Raw genomic sequence first — 24,174 nt, 5'->3', positions numbered from 1 at the left:
GCACTGGGCCAAATAGTTTTGGTCAATCAGTTTGTGGCAGGACTTCTCCCAATTGAATCCAATTAATTGTTGGATCAGAAAGAGATTTTAACCAGCTGCTTACAAAGGCTAGATTTGAAGAAGCCAAGTTACATGATCTGGGTTCTACTCAGTTGGCAACTACAGTATCTACAGTACCACCAGTGACTCAGGGTATAAATTCCAACCAAAAATCTATTTTTGTCCCATGACAACAGAACTTGAGTGGTGCTAGATCTAACATGGGACCATGGTGCTATAATTGTGGGTCATCCTCTGACCTGATTAGGCAGTCCCCTTATTCATTAAAGGGTAAGCATTCAGAAACACCTGGGAAAACGTTGGAAAGGTCAGTACTGAGGGAAAAAAAACATTGGAAAGGGTGATAGCAACACCATCTCGAATATCGCACCATGTGAAGAATCTAATCATGATTTGAATAGTAAGCCAAAGGAAGACATCAGTAGTGAGTTGAATAAAGTAATTGTACAATGCATGGTATTTCTTCAAAGGCTGTAACAGGTGGTGTTCAGCTGGGTCCTATCTTGACTACTTTGGTTGAAGTAGAGGGAGTAGCTATCAAAGCTCTATTGGACACTGGATCCCCAGTAACCATAATTGAACTAGAATCCTGTTTGCAAATATTGGCAACAACAAAAAAACGGAATCCAAACCAAACACCCACAGAGTGGAGGCTCTTTTAGAACCAACTTCAGTTGTGTTACAGAATTGTAGTGGGGACAAACTCCAGGTGGTACGACAGATTCAAGTTATAGTGAGTCATTCAGGGTACTCTACAAAAGCTCTGATTCAGGTTCAGAGGGGGGTCCCAGCCAAGTTACTTATTGGTACAGACTTACTGTCTAAATATTGGGATATCTTTTTGTTCAGGCTTCACAGACAGGCAATGACAATGATATGTTGAATGACAGTGTGCTTGTTTCAGGGATGTTGTACCCCAGGAAACTCGACAAAGATGTTGAAGATACTGGTGAAGTTAAATCTTCCAGCTGGAGTCTGGGGCTAAAATTGGAGGATTCTCACAGAATATTCAGGATAGCTCAAGATCTGGAGCAGTATACCTAATTCAAGCAACACGGATACCAGCAAGACATCAAAAGTTAGTAAGGGCTGAAGTGAAGGATGTATCATTTGGACAACAGAATGTAACTTGTAACTTTGTTTGAACCCAACATTGAAAAACTGGAAGACAGTTTTTGTCAGCACCAGAAGCATTGATTTGTCTTGACACCAGTAATAATTGTACTCTGGTGTTAGAGAATTGTGGATGTGAGTCAGTATACCTAGAACCAGGACAAGAGTTGGGAATGTAGTTGTCCATGTATCGAGGGATAACCTGTCAGCTTCATCAGTCAATTTGTTAATACTACGCCATTAGCTGAAGGCAGTAGAGAACCTGATGAACAGGAACAACTATTTAAGTTGTTTGATTTGCTGAAAATAGATGAATCCAGTTTAACAATTGATCAGTTATGTTTATTAAAGGAGTTGATTTCTGAGTATTTGGATATTTTCGCTGGGATTTACCAATTTGATTACCCACTCAATTGATACTGGAGATTGTCCTCCTATACGCCAACCATTAAGATGAATCCCTTTTGCTTTACACAGCAATATGGAGGGACTGGTTCAGAAGATGATGGAACAGAGAGTGATCCAACATTCTAATAGCCCATGGGCTAGTCCAGTAGTCTTAGTTGAAAAAAAAAGATGGTAGTTACTGCTTTTGTGTGGATTATCGACGATTAAATACTGTTACTAAGATGGATGTTTTCCCTTTACCACGAGTGGATGATAGTTTAGACATGTTATCACAGACTCAATTTTTTTTACAATGGATCTAGCTGCCAGATATTGGCAGGTTCGAATGGACAGAAGTTCTCAGGAGAAAACTACATGAATTTTGTGTAATGCCTTTTGGGCTTTGTAATGGGCCAGCTACTTTCCAGAGACTGATGGAAGCAGTACTGGTGGGGCTATCAAGGAACTGTTGTATGGTTTACTTGGATGATGTGATGGTGGTGGGGAAAAGTTTTGAAGAACATGTGAGTAATTTGAGAAAGTTTTTGATTGGTTTCGAGATGCTAATTTGAAGCTTAAGCCAGAGAAGTGTTGCCTAGCTGAAAGTAAAGTTTTACACCTTGGATATGTTGTATCTAAAGAGGGAATTTCAGCTGATAGTAGAAAGGTAGAAGCAGTTAAGTCCTTTCCTCAACCAGATGATCTGCCATCCTTGCGTTCTTTTCTTGGGTTGGCCTCTTACTATTGTCAATTCGTACCTGGTTTTTCGAAATTAGCAAATCCTCTCTATGTACTTACACGTAAGAATATTGAGTTTTGTTAGGATCAAACTCAGGAAGAAACCATTCAAAATTTGAAGCAACTTTTAACTCAAGTACCTGTGCTAGCTTTCCCTAACTTTGATCAAGGGTTCACCCTAGAAACTGATGCCTCAGGAGCTGGATTGGATGCTATTTTGGCTCAAAAAGATCAAGATCAAACAGCTCAGCCTATAGCATGTACTAATCGAACATTGTAATCACATGAGAAGAGATACAGTGCTACTGAGTTGGAGGCATTAGGAGTTGTGTGGGCTGTGAAGCACTTTCGCCACTATCTTTATGGACATTGTTGTCATGTATTTACTGATCATGAGCCTCTTAAATCCTTATTGAATACTCCTCATCCATCAGGAAAACTAGCACAGTGGGGTCTGGCGGTTGATTTAATTATTCATTATTGTCCTGGCAAAAGTAATATAAGTGCTGATAGCTTGTTTAGGTTTCCTGTGGACCACCCATTAATGTCTAAGGATTCCTATGTTGAGGATGGGGATGAGAATTCCTTGGTGACTACTGTGGTAGGACACGGTAATGCTAACAAGAGGAAGACAAGTGAACCATCAACAGTTGTGTTGGTGAAACTTGTGGAGGAGGAGGATAGCTGCCACATTTAACTAGATATAGTTCAAGGCACTGAAGAGGTTCTTATTGCTACTGTCCAGTCAGTATCATGGGACAAGACAGAGAATGGGGAGCAAAGTATAGGAATAGACAAGGAGCAGATCCAGAACTAAAGATAAACATTGACTACCAAGAGGAGGGTGTATTGCCTAGTGATGATAAAAAGGCAAGAAAAATTTTGTTCAGTCCAAATCAATATCACATGATAGAGAGTGTCCTGTATTACATTGAGACAGATAAATCTGTTCGCCTTATTCCTCCAGAATGTGATCATAGAGAACTGTTTGTGGAAGCTCATAGTGGAGCATTTGGTGCTCATTTAAGAGATGCAAAAGTGCATGGAGAATTATCAAAACACTACTGGTGGCCCAAGATGAGGAGTGATATTTCCAAATGGTGTCAGGGCTGCTTGGTGTGTGCTACATGGGCCTGGTAAGGCTGTACATCTTCCTTTGACGCCTATACCTGTTGAGGGCCCATTTCATAGAATGGGAGTTGATGTGATACAGTTCACTAGGTCACATGTTGGTAATCAATATGTAGTTGTGTTTACTGACTATCTCACAAAATGGCCAGAGGTATTCGCCACAAAGGACCAACAGCACTTACTATTGCCAAGTTGTTTATAGAGGAGATAATTTGTCGTCATGGTGTTCCATGTCAGTTGCTGTCAGATCGTGGTCCTGCATTCTTATCATACTTAATGACAGAAACCTGTAAATTATTGGAGGTACACAAAATAAACATGACAGCGTACCACCCACAAACTAATGGACTGACAGAACGATTTAACAGAACATTAACAGGCATGTAGGCAAAGGAGGTTGAGCAGAGTGGAAGAGATTGGGATAGTCACCTTCCATTTGTTTTATTTGCCTATAGGGTGAATATGCAAGAGTCAGTCAAGGAGTCGCCATTTTACTTGCTTTATGGACGTGATCCCAGATTGCTGACAGCATTAGATATGGACAGTATCTCTAAACAAGTAGATGTAGACACTTAATTACAAGGGAAAAATAGCAGTAAAAATGGATGAAGCGTGGGAGTTAGCCAGGAACAACATTAAAAAGGCCCAAAGGAGCCAAAAATCTATGATGATCAACAGTCCAAACCATCTAAATTCAAGGTTGGTGACAGAGTGTTAGTATACATGTCTGCTGCAAAAGCATGTAAGGCTTATAAGTTTGCTAGGCCCTTTCACGAGCCCTATCGTAGAGTGAAACTGGAGCCACCATTCGTCCAGTAGATAAGCCACATGCAGAACCAATTTGAGTGGCTTATGAAGGGTTAGGCATTGCTCTAAACTGTTACCTGACAAATTTTGGCCAACTAGAGTTATCAAAAATAATTTAAAAAAACAATTATTACAGCCAGTATCTGAAGAAATTGCAGGTATAACTAACCGACGAACCAACATTTCAAGTTGTTCAACACCTGATGGTTCATATGATGATGATGACAAAGATGATAACCTGATGAATTTGCAATCCAATCATCCTCATCAAAAGCAGAAGAGAACATTACCCAGTGTTGTGAAGATGCTAATTCATGGAAAAGTTGTGTTTGAGGCCGAGACAGACAGATGGGGACATCTGATCTGAGAGAGAGGAAATCTAATACATTATGAACTGATGTTAATTCTTATGGATAATTAGAAGTGTTAATTTGTTTATTGTTAGTTGTACATGATGATGTAACCTTGACCTTAGTGTGTGATTGTATAAATAAGCTGGAGCTGGCTACCAGCTTTCTCTTCTTCAGTTGTTGAGTTATATTGATCATTAAGCTATTACAATTGATATTAGTTACAAATGCACATGGTCTGATGTATACTTTCTTAAGGCCCATAAAATACAGCTAGCTGAACTCCCCCCACTGTCACTTATTTCTAACTGGATTGATTGCAGAGATGTTTCTCATACTGTTCTCCATTTGTAACGCTGTGTAATGGATGAAGCATAGCTGAAAACAAAGTGCAATGGCCACCTCTATTTCCGTTTTGTAATTGATTGTTGGGGGCACATTTTGACGTAACATTACTTCTATGGTATTCCTGGTGCCATCTTTCTTTTAATGTGGTATGTGCTAGTTCATTTGTCATAATTATGTTATAAAAAGGTAGAAGAAAAATAGGAAGGATCAAAAAAAAGTAGCACTGCCATTTTTGAGGCAAAAAAGGTTTGCACTCTTTGCTAGGAAAATTTTTTTAATGCTGTTGCAAAAGAATCGTACTGAAAGACAGACGATTGGTATTAAAAAGTGAGTTAGTAGGTGATACATAACATACTTGTGCCATGGAGACTAATTCTGCTTAGGGAAAGTTTTTGCAATAGAACACTCGATACTTTTGCACTCACTTTTTCCGGAATCCAAAGCTGTAGCAACTTTAGCAAGACCACACCTTAGGCTGCAACACATCTATACCTGCAGATATACTAATCCCTAATTCAGTCATGGTTATAGACTGAAGTTTAGGGATGTAATGTCCACTAGTATATCCACAGGTATAGGCAACCTTCCTTTTGTTTCACCACTTTTTAGTTTTGTCCTTGTTTCACTACTCCTTTCTTCAATCCCTAATCCAACTTGAAATTCCTTCTAATTGTAACTTCAATTGTACTATATTTATTTTTTGCTATGCATAGCTAACTATGTAATACACATGTGGCTGTGACTGCTTTAGTAGAGTATCTTGACTTCCTTGCTTGTCTCAAGTGAACTATGCAATAGATTAAGGGTGTGGTTTAACAGCAAACCTGTGGCTCATTACAGCTACCAGGGATTTCAGTTCATTTGAAAACAAGCTTTTTGCATGATGTAATCATGTTGTTTTAAACTTGTTGACATCATCATTTAAGCAGCATCATCAGCAGCATCATTTAAGGGCATGGAAATGCAGCTATACATATCTACTCCACTTACAGTAGCTTAAGTCCTTCAAATAGTTTAGTGATGTCTAAAAAATCATATGCTCCTCTAAATTAACATCTTGGTATGGATGAGGAAGATGACTATGTAAATGAAGATAAAGGAAAGCAAGGCCCAGTAGGCAGATACTCATTGAAACCAGAAAAGGCACATACCAGTAATGAGTTTATTTATATAATGGCTGTACACTGGTCTTGCAATTGTGGTCAGGCAAGATGGACTTTGGTGATTTTAAAAACATCCAATATCTGGCTATCTGTGAGTGTTTTCTTGTATTTAACACTGGATTTGAAGTTAGATGAATTAAGACTAACTGGCTGAACAAAAACTCATTGTCTTAACAAATTTTTGAAGGCAAAAATATGTGTGTCATATAAAATTTCTACAAACTTTTAATCACTTCAGTAAGCAAGGCTCAAATCAATAAAATCAAGGATTTGTCTGACCATGAACAGTAAGATCTTTGTATTAGTGTCATTACAGCAAAGGGTATATGAATTAAGGGCACTTGATGTGGCAGAAATAAGTTTGCCATCATCATTTCTTTATTGGAATAATCTTTTTCTCTGTACACTTAGAAGAATATAAGGAAAGCACAATACCTTGGTGTATTTGGCTGTTCATGGTAAACAGAGCCATGTCCCGTGTTTATAGCCTGTTTCGGTCATGAGTTATAGAAGGGCCTGTAATTCATGTGCCATATAATGGCTGTACAAAACAAACACTTTTGTTGTTTCAAATATATAGTGCTACAAGTAACTTAATATTTTAAAGTGACAGTCCACTCCTTTGTGTTACTATAGATAACCAATAGAGAATACTAAAATGGAATTCAAGACCTGTATGAAAATGGTGGTATTTTACTCAGTTGATCACATAAGGCAATGGCTGATAAACAGTACCGATAAATAACAGATGAATGAAGTTTTCATAATGTACTAATTACTGGTTACTACAAACACAATAATTTATCATCACCAATTCACCATATATATCATCAACTGGATCAAGACTAAGATTAACTCTTGTTACATTTGTGAGAGTAACTTCCAGTGATGACCATGTAGCATTTGTGGTTAATTTTAACCACTCATCCAACACTATTTGGAGACAGGTAACACTTTGATGAGGATGATCTTTCTCAATAACGTTAAGTAATCTAAGATCTAATCCCAGCTCTAAACCAATATCTTTCCACAAATTAGCATGCTTCTTGATAACATATCTGTTGAGATCCCTCATTGTTGGAGTATCATTTTCTACAGGTAAAAGATACATAAAAGTTATAGTAATTTTTAAAGACAACAAACTGGCCAGTTTCTAACAAATGTTAGATTAGCATCGACACATTTGTAACAGCTGAAAAACTACGTCATCAAGACACACAATAGTGTGTCATGAGCAGAGTTGGGGTAACTAGTTACTTCTGTAACTAAGTTACATAACTAGTTACTTGTAAAGTAAAACTAGTAATGTCCCTTGTAACTACCAACTTGTAACTACATAGGAATAATGTCCATAAAGTAAACACATAAATTACAACAGTAACTAGTAATCATGCTTTAAAATCAGAACACTTTTCAATTACTACCACACAAACTACAGCCACATTGAGTACGCACTGTTCTTCATGATTCAGCTTCAGTAACAAATAGAACAATAGTTGAAACTGAGCTGAAATTACCACAGAATTATCACTTATCTTGTCCGGATGCATAGGCATTTCTTGGCTGCACAACCACAGTTGGGCTGTTACTTCAAAAAGTAACTAGTCACTCGTTACTTTTATCCTTACTTACAGTTGTTTTTTACAAAGTAACTAGAAGTTACATTACTAGCTACTTTCACATGCTTGTTTGTTAACTTTCGTAACGTGTTATCATGATTATTATACTCAGATATTCCGTAGCAAAGGAAGAAGAGAACTGCATTTCCTAAAAATATGTATTCTACAGGAGCCAAGCATTAGTACCTCAGTAACAGCTGAACAGAAACAACCCACTTTTTACTGTGGAACATCCCTGAAAGTGGGACATTTCCCATACTAAATTTGAGCTAAATTGATCCAGCCGTCTTTGAGATATGCTCCTTCAAATTTTCTTTGTATTTTATTGTGTTAATTTTTCTTCTTGCACCACAAAGCAGGCAAAAAAGTTACAAGCAATTACAAGTGCAATTTTTGTCACATCAGCAAGGTAAGCTACTGACAGAAACAAGTTGAAACTCTGTAAGTAGATAGGCTGACGATCGTAGTGCAGACCTTTTTCGATTTGAAAGCACTGAGAGTATTAGTTAAGGGGATATAAAGCAAAAACCAAAACAAGTGATACTCTAATAGAACAGTCACTGAGAACTAAAAACATCTGCTTGAAAAATGTGAGAAATAATTGTTAAGGTTTGAACCACGCCCAGACATTCAAACCCTTTGCCACTCTGCTACTGCTGTCTGTTGCTCATCTCACTTATTTCTACCTTATAAACAGAAGTTCTACTGTACTACACCAGAGTATATATCACTTTAGCGTATGCACATAGATAGTTCTAGACCAATCTAAAGTTTCCATGGATAGGCTATACCATGGCTGCAAGGGATTTTGCTGATATAGGACTATTCTTTGTAGTACTCTAACAGAGCAAACAATCTTCTAATATGATGCACCTAAAGTTCCATGGATACAGCCTGAGGGCTAAGGGTGTATATCTAAACATACATAAAAGTCACATGATTGAGATACTGTAAGTCGGCCTTGCTGTGATTTGGTGTCACAAATAAATATCAATAATTTATTATGCAAAAACCTACCACCATACATGCATGTAGTAAGTGCATTCAAGATCTCTTTATAGAACAGTCATACACATACAACATTCTATGACTAACATCAAGCAAAATTAGTACAAATGTCTCTTAAAATTAAGTTATTTCATTTACCTGTAGTAAAATAAAAAGACCAGCATATAACAGAGGTGGATCCAGACTTATGGAAAGGGAGGGCAAAATTAACTGAGGCACTACATTGTCTCTACATGGTTTAATAAGGTGACACCAAAAAAAAGGTCATAGGCAGCTGACAATAACTGCCCACCTCACATTTATTGGCTGATAAACTACATAAAATCCTTACATAGCTCACTACACACTGCTCTAATACTACGACTGCTTTATTAGAGTGACTGCTCTATTAGAGTACCTCGATTTTGGTATACTAAAAATTTTTGGAGGGGGGTTAAGAGCCCCCTTGACCCCCCCTCCTGTATCTGCCCCTGTATAAATATTTACAAATTATATCTATTGCCAAGCTGTGAAAAAGGATGCAGTCTTCCAAAAATAGGCTAGTATGAAAAATGTGATATCAAAGGTGGTGGCCAACAAATGGCTGAAATGACATTTATGTCAATTAATCTGTAATTTCGTAAATTAATTGGCATAATATCATTCCAGCCATTTCTTGGCTGCCATTAGATTAACATTACTACAGTTTTCTCTTAATGCCAGTTTTGACACTGCACTATTTTTTGAATGTTGTTTTGCTTTCAGAATTACAGTGTTTCTTTTCATAAACTTATAAATTTCGTTTTTAATTCCCACATGCCACAAAGCTGTTAGAGGCTTCCTGGTACTATTGACTGAACACACACTCTCCAGGACCTTTCACAATAAGATAATTGATTAACAAAAGTGGACAGAAAGATGCATACTTTTCTTCAGTCCAAGTTTGTATTGAACTACTTAAGATCTTCAGTACCTAAGGCTACTAAAATTTTTGTAGTGGCTAATTTGTCTGGTTCTGGATGCCAACTTATACAGGCTATTCATCTGGCACTCACCCATCATAACTCTAGATGCAAGCAAACTCTCAGTATGAAGGTATGTAAGTTTTTGGTGAGTTCAAGGTGAACTAGGGTTGGAGCAAGGAATGTCACCTCAAATTTGCCAGAAACTGACTTTCACACACACAGTGAAGGACATAATTATGCTTAACAGGCAAACTTAAGGTTAGCATTAGGGTTGGGTTAGGGTCGGGTCAGCTTTGGTTTTTTCTTCACCCAGTCTGCTTACTACTGTACCGGTACTCATTGAATCAAGACACACGGTAGTGTGTCGTGTGGCCCAAGAAGCCGGTACGCCACACCGTGAGTATACTTACAGGAAGAAAGAAAATGTGATTTTCACACCTTTGTAGCTCCATGATCCCTTATCTGATTGGAACTACCGTAGATTCCCTAAAATTTCGGCATCTCTAAATATTCGGCACTCCCCGTGCTTTGAACGCAATGTGCTCTAAATTTTGGCAAGCAGAAAGAAAGTTACTATTATAAGCGCGCTAATTTTTCGGCACTTGGAGTACTAATTGACGAAGGTTTCTTTAGTACTGAGGATTCCCAGTGACCTCACATATTATGCTACCTCGATGCTGGATGAAGCACAAAGTGTGAAATTGTTCACAGAACGAACGTGCCCAACGATATCATCGTGTGACATCACGGCTACCACAAAACGATCTTCGTTTCCGTTCACAGAATAACATCTCTCCTGGAGCCCACAAACATGGTACATCCTCAGACATAACGTTCTGTCAAGTCATGGAACACTTCATGCAGCAACTGGGAGCTAGCGAGATTTAATTATTACGAGATAGCTAGTTTAATGGTATTGATTGTGGTTTCTATTATTATTAGTGTCGAGTGACTGTATACAAAAGCGATGTAGTAATGACATTGATCATCTCTCCTGGATAATGTAGGCAATTACGGTATATAGTGCTGCAGCGAAGTGAGTGTTGCGGCCAGCTGCAGTATCGTCAGTTCCGCCACAAGGCGTTCCTGCTGGTCCCTGTAGAAATAAATCCAGAATGTAACCAGTAAGCAGATCTCAAATAACATAGCCATGAAGCGTGCAGACTGTATTAGGGATAGATCCCTAAAAATTCGACAATAACACCGGGCTGGTACATTTTTTCCTAATTGTTCGGCCAGACATGAACGGAATTAATTTATTTCTGCCAAATTTTTAGGGAATCTACGGTAGTTTCACTAGAGGTGCCCGACACGTAGGTCACGCCACATACCAAATTTGAAGGAAATCTCCCTAGCCATTTCTGAGATATGAGTGGCCAAAGTTTCGTTTTAATTTCTTCGCCGTAGGGGGGCTACGGGGGCTTCGATTCTTTTCACACACTTTGCAAAAATTGCTATAAAACACAAAACCTGTAACTCCATTGTACCAATATTTGGCAAAAGTAAAGAGTGTATAAAGGTACATTTGCGTACCAAGTTTGCTATGAATCTGATAAATATCCAAGTAGTTACGATCGCTTATTCACATAAAAAAGATGAAACTTTTGTCACGGCTATAGGGTAAACCGAGTAGAGGAATAACTTGAAAATTCGTGTGTACATAGGCTGATCATCGTAGGAGTGCCTTTTGGTGGTTAGAACAGCAACAGACGTACAGCTACAAAGTTATAAAGCTAAAACCAAGCAAGTGTAAAATCGCGGGATTGAGATACTCTAATAGAGCAGTCACTGGGGTGCAAAAAAAGGTGCATAAAAAATGTTGCAAAAACATGAACTGATCATCACCAGAGTTCGAACCAAGGACCTCCATACCTAACGTCTGCATCCTTAACCACTAAGCCACAGCTGATCACTTCACTTAATTTCTACCTTATAAATAAAAATTCTTGCTTAATAAGTAAAACTGATCTACAATAAAAAATCTAGATTGTTCTAGAACATTCTATGTGTGTTCTATTAGATGATTTCAGCGAAAGCAAAAATGTGCGTTCTATTAGAGCATTAGCACCATACTATTATTGCAACACTTTGAGGCTCAATCTAGTAGCTATTTCATCAAATCAGAGCCATTTCCGTTTCGATCAGTGGTATATTTGTAGTATAGGCAGTCTGTGAGCAGACTAGTATGACCGACTCACGCCAATCATCATCATAATAAGTGGTATGCTAGCAAAACTTGTGATACAACAGCCTGGAAATCATATCCCAGTAAAAAGGTGCAGGATTTGGATTTTGAAAATACAAAAAGAAGTGAAATCCACTCAAAAACAGCCACACTGTAAAAAAAAAGAGTGCGGCCCTCAAAAGCCTGGATGAAAAAAGTTGTGAAATTAAAGGTGGTGGCCAAGAAATGGCTGCAATGATGTTAATGCTTAAAAGTGCATTATTAGCATTAACATCATTGCAGCTATTTCTTGGCCGCCACCTTTGATTTCACAACTTTTTCCAGGCTTTTGAGGCCGCACTCTTTTTTTACAGCTTGGCTGTTTTTGAGTGGTCACATTTACAAGATAGAAAAGTAAGAGCTGGGTAGCTAGCAACGGTAGCACAGCTGATACCAACCTGGCTTTCACACCAGTGATCCAAGTTTGAGCCCCAGAAGTTTTGTATTACTTTTCTTCCATTTTGTCAACCATTTTTGTTGGAGGTTTTTTTTTTGTCAATAACGTACAGAACCAGACAAATAGCCCCTTCCTAAAAGTTTTCCCTCTGGACTGATTTGTGCCACCATGTGCCTTAATTCACAAACTCCAAAAACAATTCATGGAGTTCTGTAAGCATAGGAAATCTACACTATAATTTACATAAGTGATATGCTTCCGATAACAATCAGTTCCACTTAAGCAATAAGCTTGTGGAGGTGCTGCAATTTTTTGTCACTGCTGTTTAATTGTCCAGCCAAAATTCCTTGACATCCTTTGAGGCTGAGAAACGCCTGAACAGTCAGTTTGCAACTTCAAGCACTAGATGTGCATTTCCTGTTTTTGCTGGGATTTTAGATACTCACAGCCTGACTGAGATACATCTGACTGGATCATGATTATCCCTGTGTGTTGGATGTCAAATGTTCAGGCCACTTCTTCTCATACTGAGTGTGAGATCTTGTATTGAGTGTGAGATGGTCACCATTAAATTGGAGCTCTTACTACTGCAGTTGAGGCTCCACAGGTATCTCTGCAGGTAATGGTAAAACAGTGGTCCGGGAAAGAGTGCATGCTTGAGAATCTTCACTCAGTTTTTCCAGACACAATATACAAGCCTGCTGTAGTCTTATTGCTTTGGTCCATATTTGCTTGATGTGGAGACTCAATGTTGAGTTTATTATTATATGGTACGCAAAAAAATTGGAATTTTCAACTAGAGTAGGAACCATAGCACATCAGTATAAAGTACTGAAACAAGCTGGGGTAGTGCATGATATTAAATCACTGTAAAACAATAAGAAGTGTTATATCCTTATACTATGATTTAATATCATGCACTACTCCAACTTGTTTCAGTACTTTTTATCGATGTGCTATGGTCCCTACTCTAGTTGAAAATTCCAATTTTTTTGTGCATTTGTTTCTTAACTTTTTTTGTAAATAATTATTATGACTGGTGAACCTACACACACCACGTGCACATCAAAAGAAAATAATGGTGCCGCTCACCACAGCTATATCAATTGTTGTCTGAAAGGTGAAGTATCCATTACACTTTGTTGTCAGCTATGTTTAACCCATTACAAATCAAGGAAAGCACCTCTGCAATCCACGCATACCACATCAAAGAAAGAAATGGTGCTGTGCACCTCAGTTATGTCTGAAAAGTGAAGTATCCATTACGTTTCGTTGTCAGCTATGTTCAACCTGTGACACAACAATACAATCAAGAACTGCTTGGAAAGCACTGCTGCAATCAAAGAGTCCACTATTCAAAATACGGACAATTTCCATCTAAAAGGAAAGCCATCATTTGCTACCACCAAATTGGCACTTATCACTGTAGGCAAAGATGAATGGGACACAAAGGAGGACACTAATAAGTCCATGAAGAATGCATTGTACGTACTTCGGTATGCCAAAAGGCACTTCTCTGGTCGAAACGGTGTCAAACAGTGAAAAAAATCAAGCCTGTATGTAGCATTAGCCGTTGTTGAGTTACGCTTGTCTGAAGGCATCAGTCAGCTAGTCAGTCAGTCAGTGATTCAGTAGAAAAGTCTGTTAAATAACTTTTTATTTCCGTAGCAACTTGATGAAAGCATTTCTGGTCAATCTAAAGGATTGTTTGGGCTTAGTTTTGCCTAACCAATACTACCCCATCGTTGTCTGGGAAAAGTGAGGCTAGTTTTTGAGTGATTTTTTTCATGGGCCAAGCCTACTCCTTTGTGGTCCCTACTATATAGTTACTATGATATACAGGAATTTTAGCCACTGAACTGGTGAGGTGACTAACTTCTCTACATTCAACACAATATACCCAGGTTCTTTATAGTAAATACATTATCAGTTTAGGAGAAACTGTGTCCTTCACACAAACGGCTAAAGTGATATTAATGTGTTTCTGGAAACTAGCCACCGTCAAACACGCCACTTATCAATGCAAATTGATCACTTTTTTGTTAGCATGCATATGGTGCATAGAGAGGTGTCTCTTGGTAAACAGGCATCTCTTTATATCATCAAGACATTTGTACAAGTATACTAATTTTTTTATACATGTAACAAATAATAAACACCAGTCACTCACTGTTTCCAATTTGATTAATCACTACAGCACCTTCCACTGTAGATGCAGTCCCTAAAGTAGATAAAATTAGAAACACACATACTCACTGTTACAGTCTTACAGCTTAATGAAGTGATATTTATAACACATAAAATGATGTGTTACAAATGCTTAAATCATTTTACATAATCAAACAATACAGTAGTGCTGTTTAATACATAGGGTTCTCCCTTAAAATAAACATTGCCCACCAAAATCTTGTGATTAAAAACCATCATGGAAATATGCAACAAAATACACCAATTTTGCATCAAAGCCAGTGTTTAAAAATATACAAAATCACTTTTGGTCTGCCTGCCTGAGTAGCCACATTCACAAGGCTAGAGACCAAATGAAGCAGCACATGGCTACCATTCTCATGTGGTATATGCCTTTTCTGGTTCCAACAAGTCTCTGCCTTTGTGCTTTGCCTTTCCTTTTACCTTCAGTTCAAATACATGGTTATCTTCATGCAACTGGGAATTAATTTTTATATTGGCGGTTTCCTTACAGAAGCATATTTAGATGCGAAAAAAGCTATTTGATGCACTTACACTACTGTAGGGTCTGCAATGCAAAAAACAATATCCCCAATCAACTACCTAATTATTGTTATGTGTAAACACTAACGTGGCAGCTAAGTTTGTCACTTTCTTCTAGTAGAAAACAATATAATCACGTGAATATTTTGCAGCAGTTTGTAGGGTTCTTCATATGCCATGATATTCACCCTCAACATAGTTCAAGTAGTTTCAAAAGTACAAGTGGTTTGATTTCATTGGTCAGTTTCTGGTGGCAGCACAATCTGTGCAGTTTTTTGATGGCAAACAAAATTTTCTTCCTCTGGAGCACAGAACAAGCAGAGCAGCAACTGCACCACGGATCAGCAACGACCAGTACTAGGTAAAGGTGGAGTATGGTTAAAATTGAAGCTTGCTGGTCATCTATATGCTAAACTTCAACCAAAACAACACGATTTTTGTAAAAATAAAAAACAACACCAGAATGGGTGATGAATAAGTGAAACAGTCTCCAATAGCAAGGATAAAAAACCTAACAATACAACTATCTCGCCCAGTAAACTCATAGAGCAATCCAATACATGAAATTGGTACTCATGTGATCAAAATTTAATTTGCGGAAAATACAACCATGCTCCATTCCAATGACCTTAAGATCGCACAAAATCAAATAACATCCAGGGATCCAACCAGACTACCCTGCCACAATTCTCTAGAGATCCATTAGCATGGCTTAGCTGCTGGATGGCATCTGTGCATTCTGATCCCCTTTGACTGGTGTCCAGAATTTCAATTACTCACATGCAAGCCCAGTGATGCTAGGTTAGAAGTTCTACTAGCTTCCCGACTTCCAAATTTCATTATTCATCTTTGGTCTGACAACCAAATTGTTTTGCATTGGATCACCAGCACCAAACCATGTTGAAGAAATTGCCACACTCTTTCCTGTCACTTCATGGCATCATTACTAGAGGAATTACTTTATATCAGCTTATCTCATCCACCCTGTGGAAATCTGGTCCTCAATGGTTACCTAGCTTCACCTCAACATTGGACTCTGGCCCTCAACAGACATACAAGCTGCAACACTAGCTGTTGAAGAAGCGGACGCTACAGTTTCAAATTCTACCTTTATCTAAATCACTGGTTTATCTACAAGTACATACAGTAACTTTTTAAAGCAAAATCAGTCATTGCTTTTATTCTTAAGATTTATTCGCAACTGCAGGAATCCTAATATTAAATTTACTGGACCCATTACCCCTGCAGAGTTAGCAAGAGCACACTTAATGTCAATTAGAGAATGTCAACAAGAAATATTTGCTAAAGAAATCTCCAACCTTCAATCGTCTAAATTGAACCCACCAAATCAACTTCCATTAGTATGACATTTGTTCCTTATTAAATCTGGCTTACTTCACTGCGGTGGGAAGATACACAATGCCCTGACCACTGAACTGGCAAAATTTCCTTATCTCTTTCTAAGTAAACATCCCCTAAGAAGACTCATTATCCTCACAACTCAGCTTCCTGGAGGAATTAATTCCACACTAACAGCTTTAAGGCATCGCTACTGTACACCATCTGCCAGCCCAGGTAAAATGCAAGAAGATTACCCCTACAATGTAAGAAGGCCAGTGGAAAGTCATACCAAATGCCAGATCCACCTCTACTTGTCAGGGAAAGAATACAGAATGCTCAACCATTTGAATTCACAGATGTAGACATCACTAGAGTACTCTATCTATGTACAAGATCAAGGAGGTGAGAGCAAGGTTATGTATGTTTGTTCACATGTGCAGTAAACAGAGCTGTACACAGATAGTAACAGATTTAACTGTTGAAACATTCCTGCAAGCATTTAGAAGATTTAACAGTCACAAATCATCGCCTAAACTACTGATTTCAATAATGCACCTACCTACATGTCTGCAGTTAAGGAGTTACAACAACTATTCAATTCACCTCTACTCACTGAGAGCCTGCACAGAAAGGAAGTCATGTGGAAATTTATTTGGATTTCCCATTGATATGAGGGCTTTTGAGAGCCAATGATTGGCTTGACCAAAACAGCTATAAGGAGGCACTCGGTTCAACCTTTGTCACTCTTTCCTCACTGCAATCTCTGATAGTAGAAGTAGAAGCAATACTAATGATTCAACCACTGACGACATACGTATCCCCAGATGAGAGAGATCCAAAACTATTAACTCCAGCACATCTTTTGTATGGAGGAAAAACAACACCTTTTCTCACCCTATGGTTGAAGAAGATGAATCTAATCAGAGTTGAAGAAGAGAGTTAATACACAGGCACTAATCATGAAGCATTTCTGGAAAAGATGAAAATTTGAATACTTAACATCACTATGTGAGTTCCACAAAACAACTGGCAACAATATGCATATAGGAGACATAGTTTTGGTGCATGATGACACTCCATGGAGTAGATGGGACCTAGCAGTTATTGAAGATGTCATCAAAGGATCAGATGGAGCTGCCAACACAGTGGCGGATATAAGGGATTGCACCTTCTGACAATACAGCGTGCCCCCAAGGAAGTTAGTTAGTTTGCGCTGCAGGACAGGTAGGTGAAACTACCTAGTTATCATACTATGATACTATATGTATAACTAACAACCTAGTTAATCTATTCTGGTACTGCCCTTATTAGGGTTGGAAGGTGACCTCTTTATACACACAAGACACCTCTAAAAATAATAATTATTGTTTTAAAGATATTATGACTGAATCAGACCGACCACTACTATACTTGTAAAGGCTTCACTTGTATTCTTAAAGGCTTAATGATGGTGAAACATTGCTGGAGAGTGATTAACTAGCTACTACAGTGTAGGTATACAATTACCATGGTCCAGAGTGGAATCCCCTTTTTATAAAGTCTGGATCCGCCCCTACTAATGCTCTCAAAAGAATATCCTAGATCTGCCCCTGTTGCCTAAACCTGAAACACCTCTAAAAAAATTTATATCTGCCACTGAAACTTCAGTACAAAAGGAGGAAGAACTAATTATAACTGCCCGATAGCAAACTTGAGGTGCACTCTATACTGAATGTACTGATAGACTCAAGTTCTGGACCCAACCCTTTTGATTTCAAAAGACGAAGAAAATCAATCCAACAAGGATGCCAGAGATTCTCTGAATGAGCTGAAGTTCCAAGGGCAGAAGTCATTGACAAGTGATAATGGATTTGGATTATTTTGTTATCATTACATCATTTATCACGAGCATGTATGAATATTGTTGTTATTGCAAACGTTAAAGGAGTGTGAGTGAATATGCGGCGGGCTAGTCTTTTGGCATTACAGTCTGCAACTCTTAAAACATGTCAAACGTACCAGGGTACAGCAATCCTTCATCGTATTTTCATCTCTTCCCCCCATACTTGGGGGAGAGTGGTAGTGGTACATTGATAGGTGCATAATTGTAACTGCTTTCAGGCTGTAGGACCACTTGTATGCTGTAGCTAATTCATTTATAGTAATCAATAGCTAAAATAATTTTGAGAATAATGCAAGCCAGTTCCTCAGCAGGTTACAAATCTCAACAGCAAATACTTCTGTAAAAGCTGAACCCAAAAGAAAATAGACCTACAGAAAAGGCACACACACACACAAAAGAGAAATCAATTCATCACTAACTTGGGGAGGAACCATCATTATTAAATGATGCAGAAGTGTACAAAACAAAACAGAAATAAATAAATAAGCGGGTAAATCCTCGGACACATGCAACCAAACAGGACCATAAAAGGAACTTACATGGGCATGGCAAGGAAGGTGTGCTTACAAAAATAAACTGTCTAGTTAATTAAGTAATGATGGCTGAGCCCACCCACTCTCTGCATGTTCTTGCTAAGACATTACCAACTTTGCCTGTACTTTGGATGGACACAAGGTTATGATATAAAAAGAAAAAGAGTACTCTGAATTTGGATCAATTTGAATTTGGATGGACACAAGGTTATGATATAAAAAGAAAAGTACTCTTTTCACTGCTGCAATTTACATTCCCATATGTCTGTAATTTTTCACTGCTGCAATTTACATTCCCATATGTCTGTATTACAGACATATGGGAATGTAAATTGCAGCAGTGAAAAGACTGCTGCTGTTAGGTAACATCAAAAGTTATCAACCATCTATTACTACATGATTTAGCATCAGAAAATCAGGAAAATATTGGTGTTGTCAGTTGGCAATTTCAGTATTTTATAATATTGCATTTTTAGTACAAATACATGAGAAAATGCAATTTTATACAATACTGAAATTGCCAGGTGATAACACCAAACTGATGCTAAATCATGTTATCGTTATTGGCGCTTTACAGTGACCAGCACTGAAGGTCTGACAGCAACATGTGCTGCATGCAGCCTTAGGATGTAGCTAGTAATAAATAGATGGTTGATAACTTTTGACGCTACCTAACAGCAGCGGTCTTTTCACTGCTGCACTATGTTACCTTAAATTTGCATTCCTGTATGTCTGTAATACATTCTATTTTCTTTTTTTATCATAGCTAACCTTATGTCCATCCAAACTTGGTAGCTATGTCTAAACGATCAATAACCTATTAGCTAAGACGTCAAGTGTGGAAACTAATGAACCGCCATGCTGAGTAAAGGTACATGAGGTGCAGTCGATGCTATTATAGATAAGGATTAAAGCCAACTACTGCACAAGATAGGCACACTCACGCGTCACGGAGTTGACAACATTCAAGTTAATACTAAAAAACTCCTTCTCTCTTAAGTTACATGACATATTACATATTGATAATATTATACATCAAGTTAGCAGCTTAGAAAATTGCAGTGACTGTACGTGCGCGATGAGTCACGCCCTCAGCGGGCGGGGGACTCCTCGCTCGTGAGTAAGGTAACTCACCTGTGGCGGACGGCTTCTGTTGTCGATCAGATGAAAGGCTCCCCTCCAAACGTTTTGGAGTACCGGTTCCAGGAGAATCAAATGACATTTTGTTAGTATCTACAAGAGACACGACCTTTAGGGCGGTCTTGCTTTGTACAAAATGGCTCGCAAAATGGTCACGTGTTCAGCGCGAACCCATGTTGACCGCAGCGAATGCAATGCTTATTTTACTATTAATTAGCAAAGCCCACCAGGGGCAACACGCTAATGTGCATTACAAATCACAAATTGTTTAGCTTATCTATAATGTTCTTAAAAGTGTCAAGGTTAATTGTGTCAATGTTGTCAATTTTCAAGTTATTCCAATCAATAATTGTTCTTGGCAGAAAAGAATCAGAGGGAGTAACATTTATCTAAACGGAAAGATATTTGCTAGTGTTATTGATGGTAGGGTTCAAAAGGATTCTAATGCTGTAAATATTGAGTCATTTTCTCCAGTACTTAACAGCCAAAGCAGATCTGCCAGTGCCTCTCCCCCAGATCAAAGTTCACATACAGGCACTGAAACCATGAATTCCACCTGACTAGCTCAGGGTGGTCACCATTGTCAAGGACTACCTGACCATGGTACAGTACCTTTCTGTCTTTGGAACGCTCGTAGTCTAGTTAATAAACTGAACAATTTTCAGCACTATGTGTATAGTTCTGATTTCCAGATTATAGCTATTACCGAAACCTGGCTTAAGGACTACATTTTAAACAACGAAATCTTGCCAACTGGTTATGTCATTTACAGAAATGATCGACAGTCTCGTGGCGGAGGAGTCATGCTTGCTATAGACAACAACATCACCTCAAGACTGATAGAATGTCACAATATACTGGAAGCCATCACAGTATTAGTTTCTCTGTACAGCAAAGAAATTGTCATATGTTTACTATACATTCCACCTGATGCTGACCAAGTTTATCACTCCATTCTTCTGACCTATTTGTTTACTTTGTCCAGTTATGATCATTTAATGATCTTAGGAGACTTTAACTTGCACGACATAGACTGGGACAATTACCAAGGTCAGTCTGACTTTTCCTGTCATTTCTGTGATATGATGTTTGACATGAACCTAGAGCAGTCAGTCAACAAGCCCACTCACATCAAGGGTAACATCCTTGATGTCATACTAACTAACTTTGATATTGATCAGCCAACTGTGCTTGATTCTTGTCCTCCGGGCCTCTCGTCTGATCATTTTATGGTAACTTTTAACGTATCCAAATGGGCAAACACTGTTGAACCTCATGTCTCATACCTCACTTATGACTACTCTAAAGCAGACTGGGAGGGTCTGTATGCTTTTGTTCAGCATTATAACTTTGATGATGAATACTACAAATCTGATAATATTGAGATTGTGTGGAATATACTGAAGGAAATTCTCAAAGATGCTATCCACAATTTTGTTCCCCAATTTACCATCAGAAAAAAGCAGTATCCCAAGTGGTTCACTCCTACCATCAAACACCATCTTAACTGTGTTCATTCCTTAAGGAGAAAATACAAAAAACACCCTACAAATAATAACAAGCACAAGCTGCAAGATGCAGAAACGAACTTCAATTACTAATGGCTGAAGCCAAAAGCAACTTCGAATCAAATCTGATCCATAATTTTGCCAACAGAAACAACCATCTTATATTCAAATATATATCATCTCTTACTAAAAGTGAGTACTTTCCACAATGTATGTACCTTGGTTCTGATGAAGCTACTTGTGACGAACGTAAAGCTAGCCTGTTTAATAATTATTTTTATTCAGTTTTTACTAGAAGCCCACATTCAGAAATAAATGAGTCTACAACTGAAGATAGCTCTGATGATACTTTGTTAAATAACATATCCATCGCACCAACAGATGTCTACGAGGCTTTGTCCTCTTTAGACCCAAACAAGGCAATGGGCCCCGATGGAATCAGTCCCAAGGTGCTAAAATATTGTGCTGATATCCTTACCAACCCTATAAGATATCTTTTTTCTCTAACTCTTACTAAGAGCTACTTGCCTATTGAGTGGCGTACTCACTGTATAATTCCAGTTTTCAAAACTGGTGATCACACTGTTATTTCAAATTATCGCCCCATTTCTTTATTATGTATCATCTCCAAGGTTATTGAGAAAATTATTTTCAAGGAAACTACTCAATTTGTATCAAACTCATTTACTCCGCATCAATTTGGATTTTTATCTGGTCGTTCCACCCTGCAACAGTTGTTATTATTTATTAATGAGCTTCTTGATGCCAAAGAAAACAACAAGATGTCTGATGTTATTTACTTAGATTTCAAAAAAGCCTTCGACTCTGTGTCTCACTGTAAGTTGTTGCTCAAACTGAGATCATGTGGAATTGCTGGAAAACTGTTTAACTGGTTTAAGGCTTGCTTAACTAATCGGCACCAATACGTTCGTATTAATGACAGCTGCTCGGAGTCTCTTCCTGTCCTATCTGGTGTCCCACAGGGCAGCATTCTCGGACCACTATTTTTTGTCCTTTTCATCAATGATCTTCCTAACTGCCTAAAGTCCTCTCTGCCATTTATTTTTGCAGATGATACCAAGTGCCTTAAACACACAATCAATCCAGACATATCTGAAGTAGATCTCCTTCAACAAGATTTAAACAACGCTTTTCATTGGTCTATAAATAATGATCTTAGTTTTAACTTTGCAAAATTTGTCCACATTCAGTTTTGGTCCAGAACCACACTTGACACATCCAACACCACCTTCACAATGGATAGCAAACCCATCGCTACTGCTGAGTATGTTAAAGATCTCGGAGTGCTAGTGGCACAGGATCTATCCTGGGATAGTCATTATAAACTAATATCAGGTAAAGCGTACAAGATGTTAGGTCTCATAAGAAGAAGCTTCTCAGTTAGTTGCCCAATTTCAGCTAGAAGAAAGTTATACATCAGTCTTGTGAGATCTCAGCTCCTATACTGTTCCCAAATTTGGAGGCCCTCATTAATCAAACACATAAACATTCTTGAAAGAATACAGAGGAGAGCAACTAAATTTATTCTTAATGACTTTCATTCAACATATAAGTTTCGCTTGGTGACCCTAAAGATGCTACCTTTAATGTATATATATGAAATCAATGACATCTTATTTTTCATCAAGTCATACAAGTCACCAACTTCTCATTTCAATGTTAACAACTATCTACAATTTAGCTCATCGAACACTAGATTCAGTTCATCTGCAAAGTTGGTTCACCACAGGTGCTCCACAAACTTAACTCATCATTTCTACTTCCACCGTATACCCCGCCTGTGGAACTCTCTACCTACAGTGGATTTAACAGCTCAAATAACATCTATCAAGCACAAATTGTACATCTATATGTGGAATCACTTCATACAAGAGTTTAATGACAATGTTGTACATACCTTCCACTACCTCTGTCCCTGTAGCCAGTGTGTTAGAACGACAAAACCTCCACTTTACAACAAATTACCATAACTTTACCTCCCCACTTTTCCTATAAGAAACCAATCAGTTCTGTAACTAATTAATTATCTAATTCTATCTTCTAGTGTACTTTAAGTTTTGTAGTTAATTAATTTTATGTTAGTGTAATTTAGCCTTTGGCAGTACTTTCCATTGGCTTTCAGTACCTATGTGCAGTAAAACATTAATAATAATAATAATAAAGGAATCCAAATACTCTTGAACTTGAGTGGGACAATCTTTGCGAGTTAGTTCTTGAAACACCCAAGTCAAAACTGGTTAAATTAGTGTCCTTTGATTGAGTTATTTTATTCACCACAGCAGTTACAAACAGTGATCGAAGACTGGACTGAATCAGGCAATGTTTTCAGTAGTTCAGACCCATGATTCTTGAAATTTATATCATTGCAGTTATCTTTAGTAGAAACTTCAATAACTTTTAAAAATGGGATCAACTCAAAGCATGGGAAATACATGAAACCATTGTCTATTCTCGGTGTATAGCCCCATGACAGCAGAGGGGAATATGCATTTAAGCACACTCATACGATACTTGTATGCAAGAAGACAGGTTAAATTAAAGGGCAAGTTACCACACAATAGGGCTGGGGGATAGTATGTGCATATCAGGATAGTATCACTATCGGTTGTAAGAAGAAGGACCAATTTTCATCTAAGTTTTGGGGTGATGCTTGATTTATTTCAAAGTAATCATGTGACAAGTCTGATAATTCCTCTCTTATTTTTTCCCAGCCAGCTAGCTTGTAAAGGT

At 38.1% G+C, this 24,174-nt stretch overlaps 1 protein-coding gene across 1 annotated transcript in view; it reads right to left on the bottom strand.

The window, feature by feature from the left end:
- LOC136245598 (uncharacterized) overlaps window positions 1-20,042 on the bottom strand; it is a 70,459-nt gene extending 50,417 nt beyond the window's left edge. Inside the window, exons 1-3 of the mRNA XM_066037099.1 lie at window positions 19,910-20,042; window positions 14,460-14,510; window positions 6,917-7,189 (exon numbers count right to left, since the gene is read on the bottom strand). Coding sequence (XP_065893171.1) covers window positions 6,917-7,189; window positions 14,460-14,510; window positions 19,910-19,997 — 412 coding nt within the window. The 5' untranslated portion in view covers window positions 19,998-20,042. The remainder of the gene's footprint in view (window positions 1-6,916; window positions 7,190-14,459; window positions 14,511-19,909) is intronic.
- Between the last annotated feature and the right edge of the window lie 4,132 nt (window positions 20,043-24,174).

Source organism: Dysidea avara, chromosome 15 (assembly GCF_963678975.1).
Source record: "Dysidea avara chromosome 15, odDysAvar1.4, whole genome shotgun sequence".
Taxonomy (NCBI): Eukaryota; Metazoa; Porifera; class Demospongiae; order Dictyoceratida; family Dysideidae; genus Dysidea; species Dysidea avara.
This window is presented reverse-complemented; position numbering and strand designations above follow the sequence as displayed.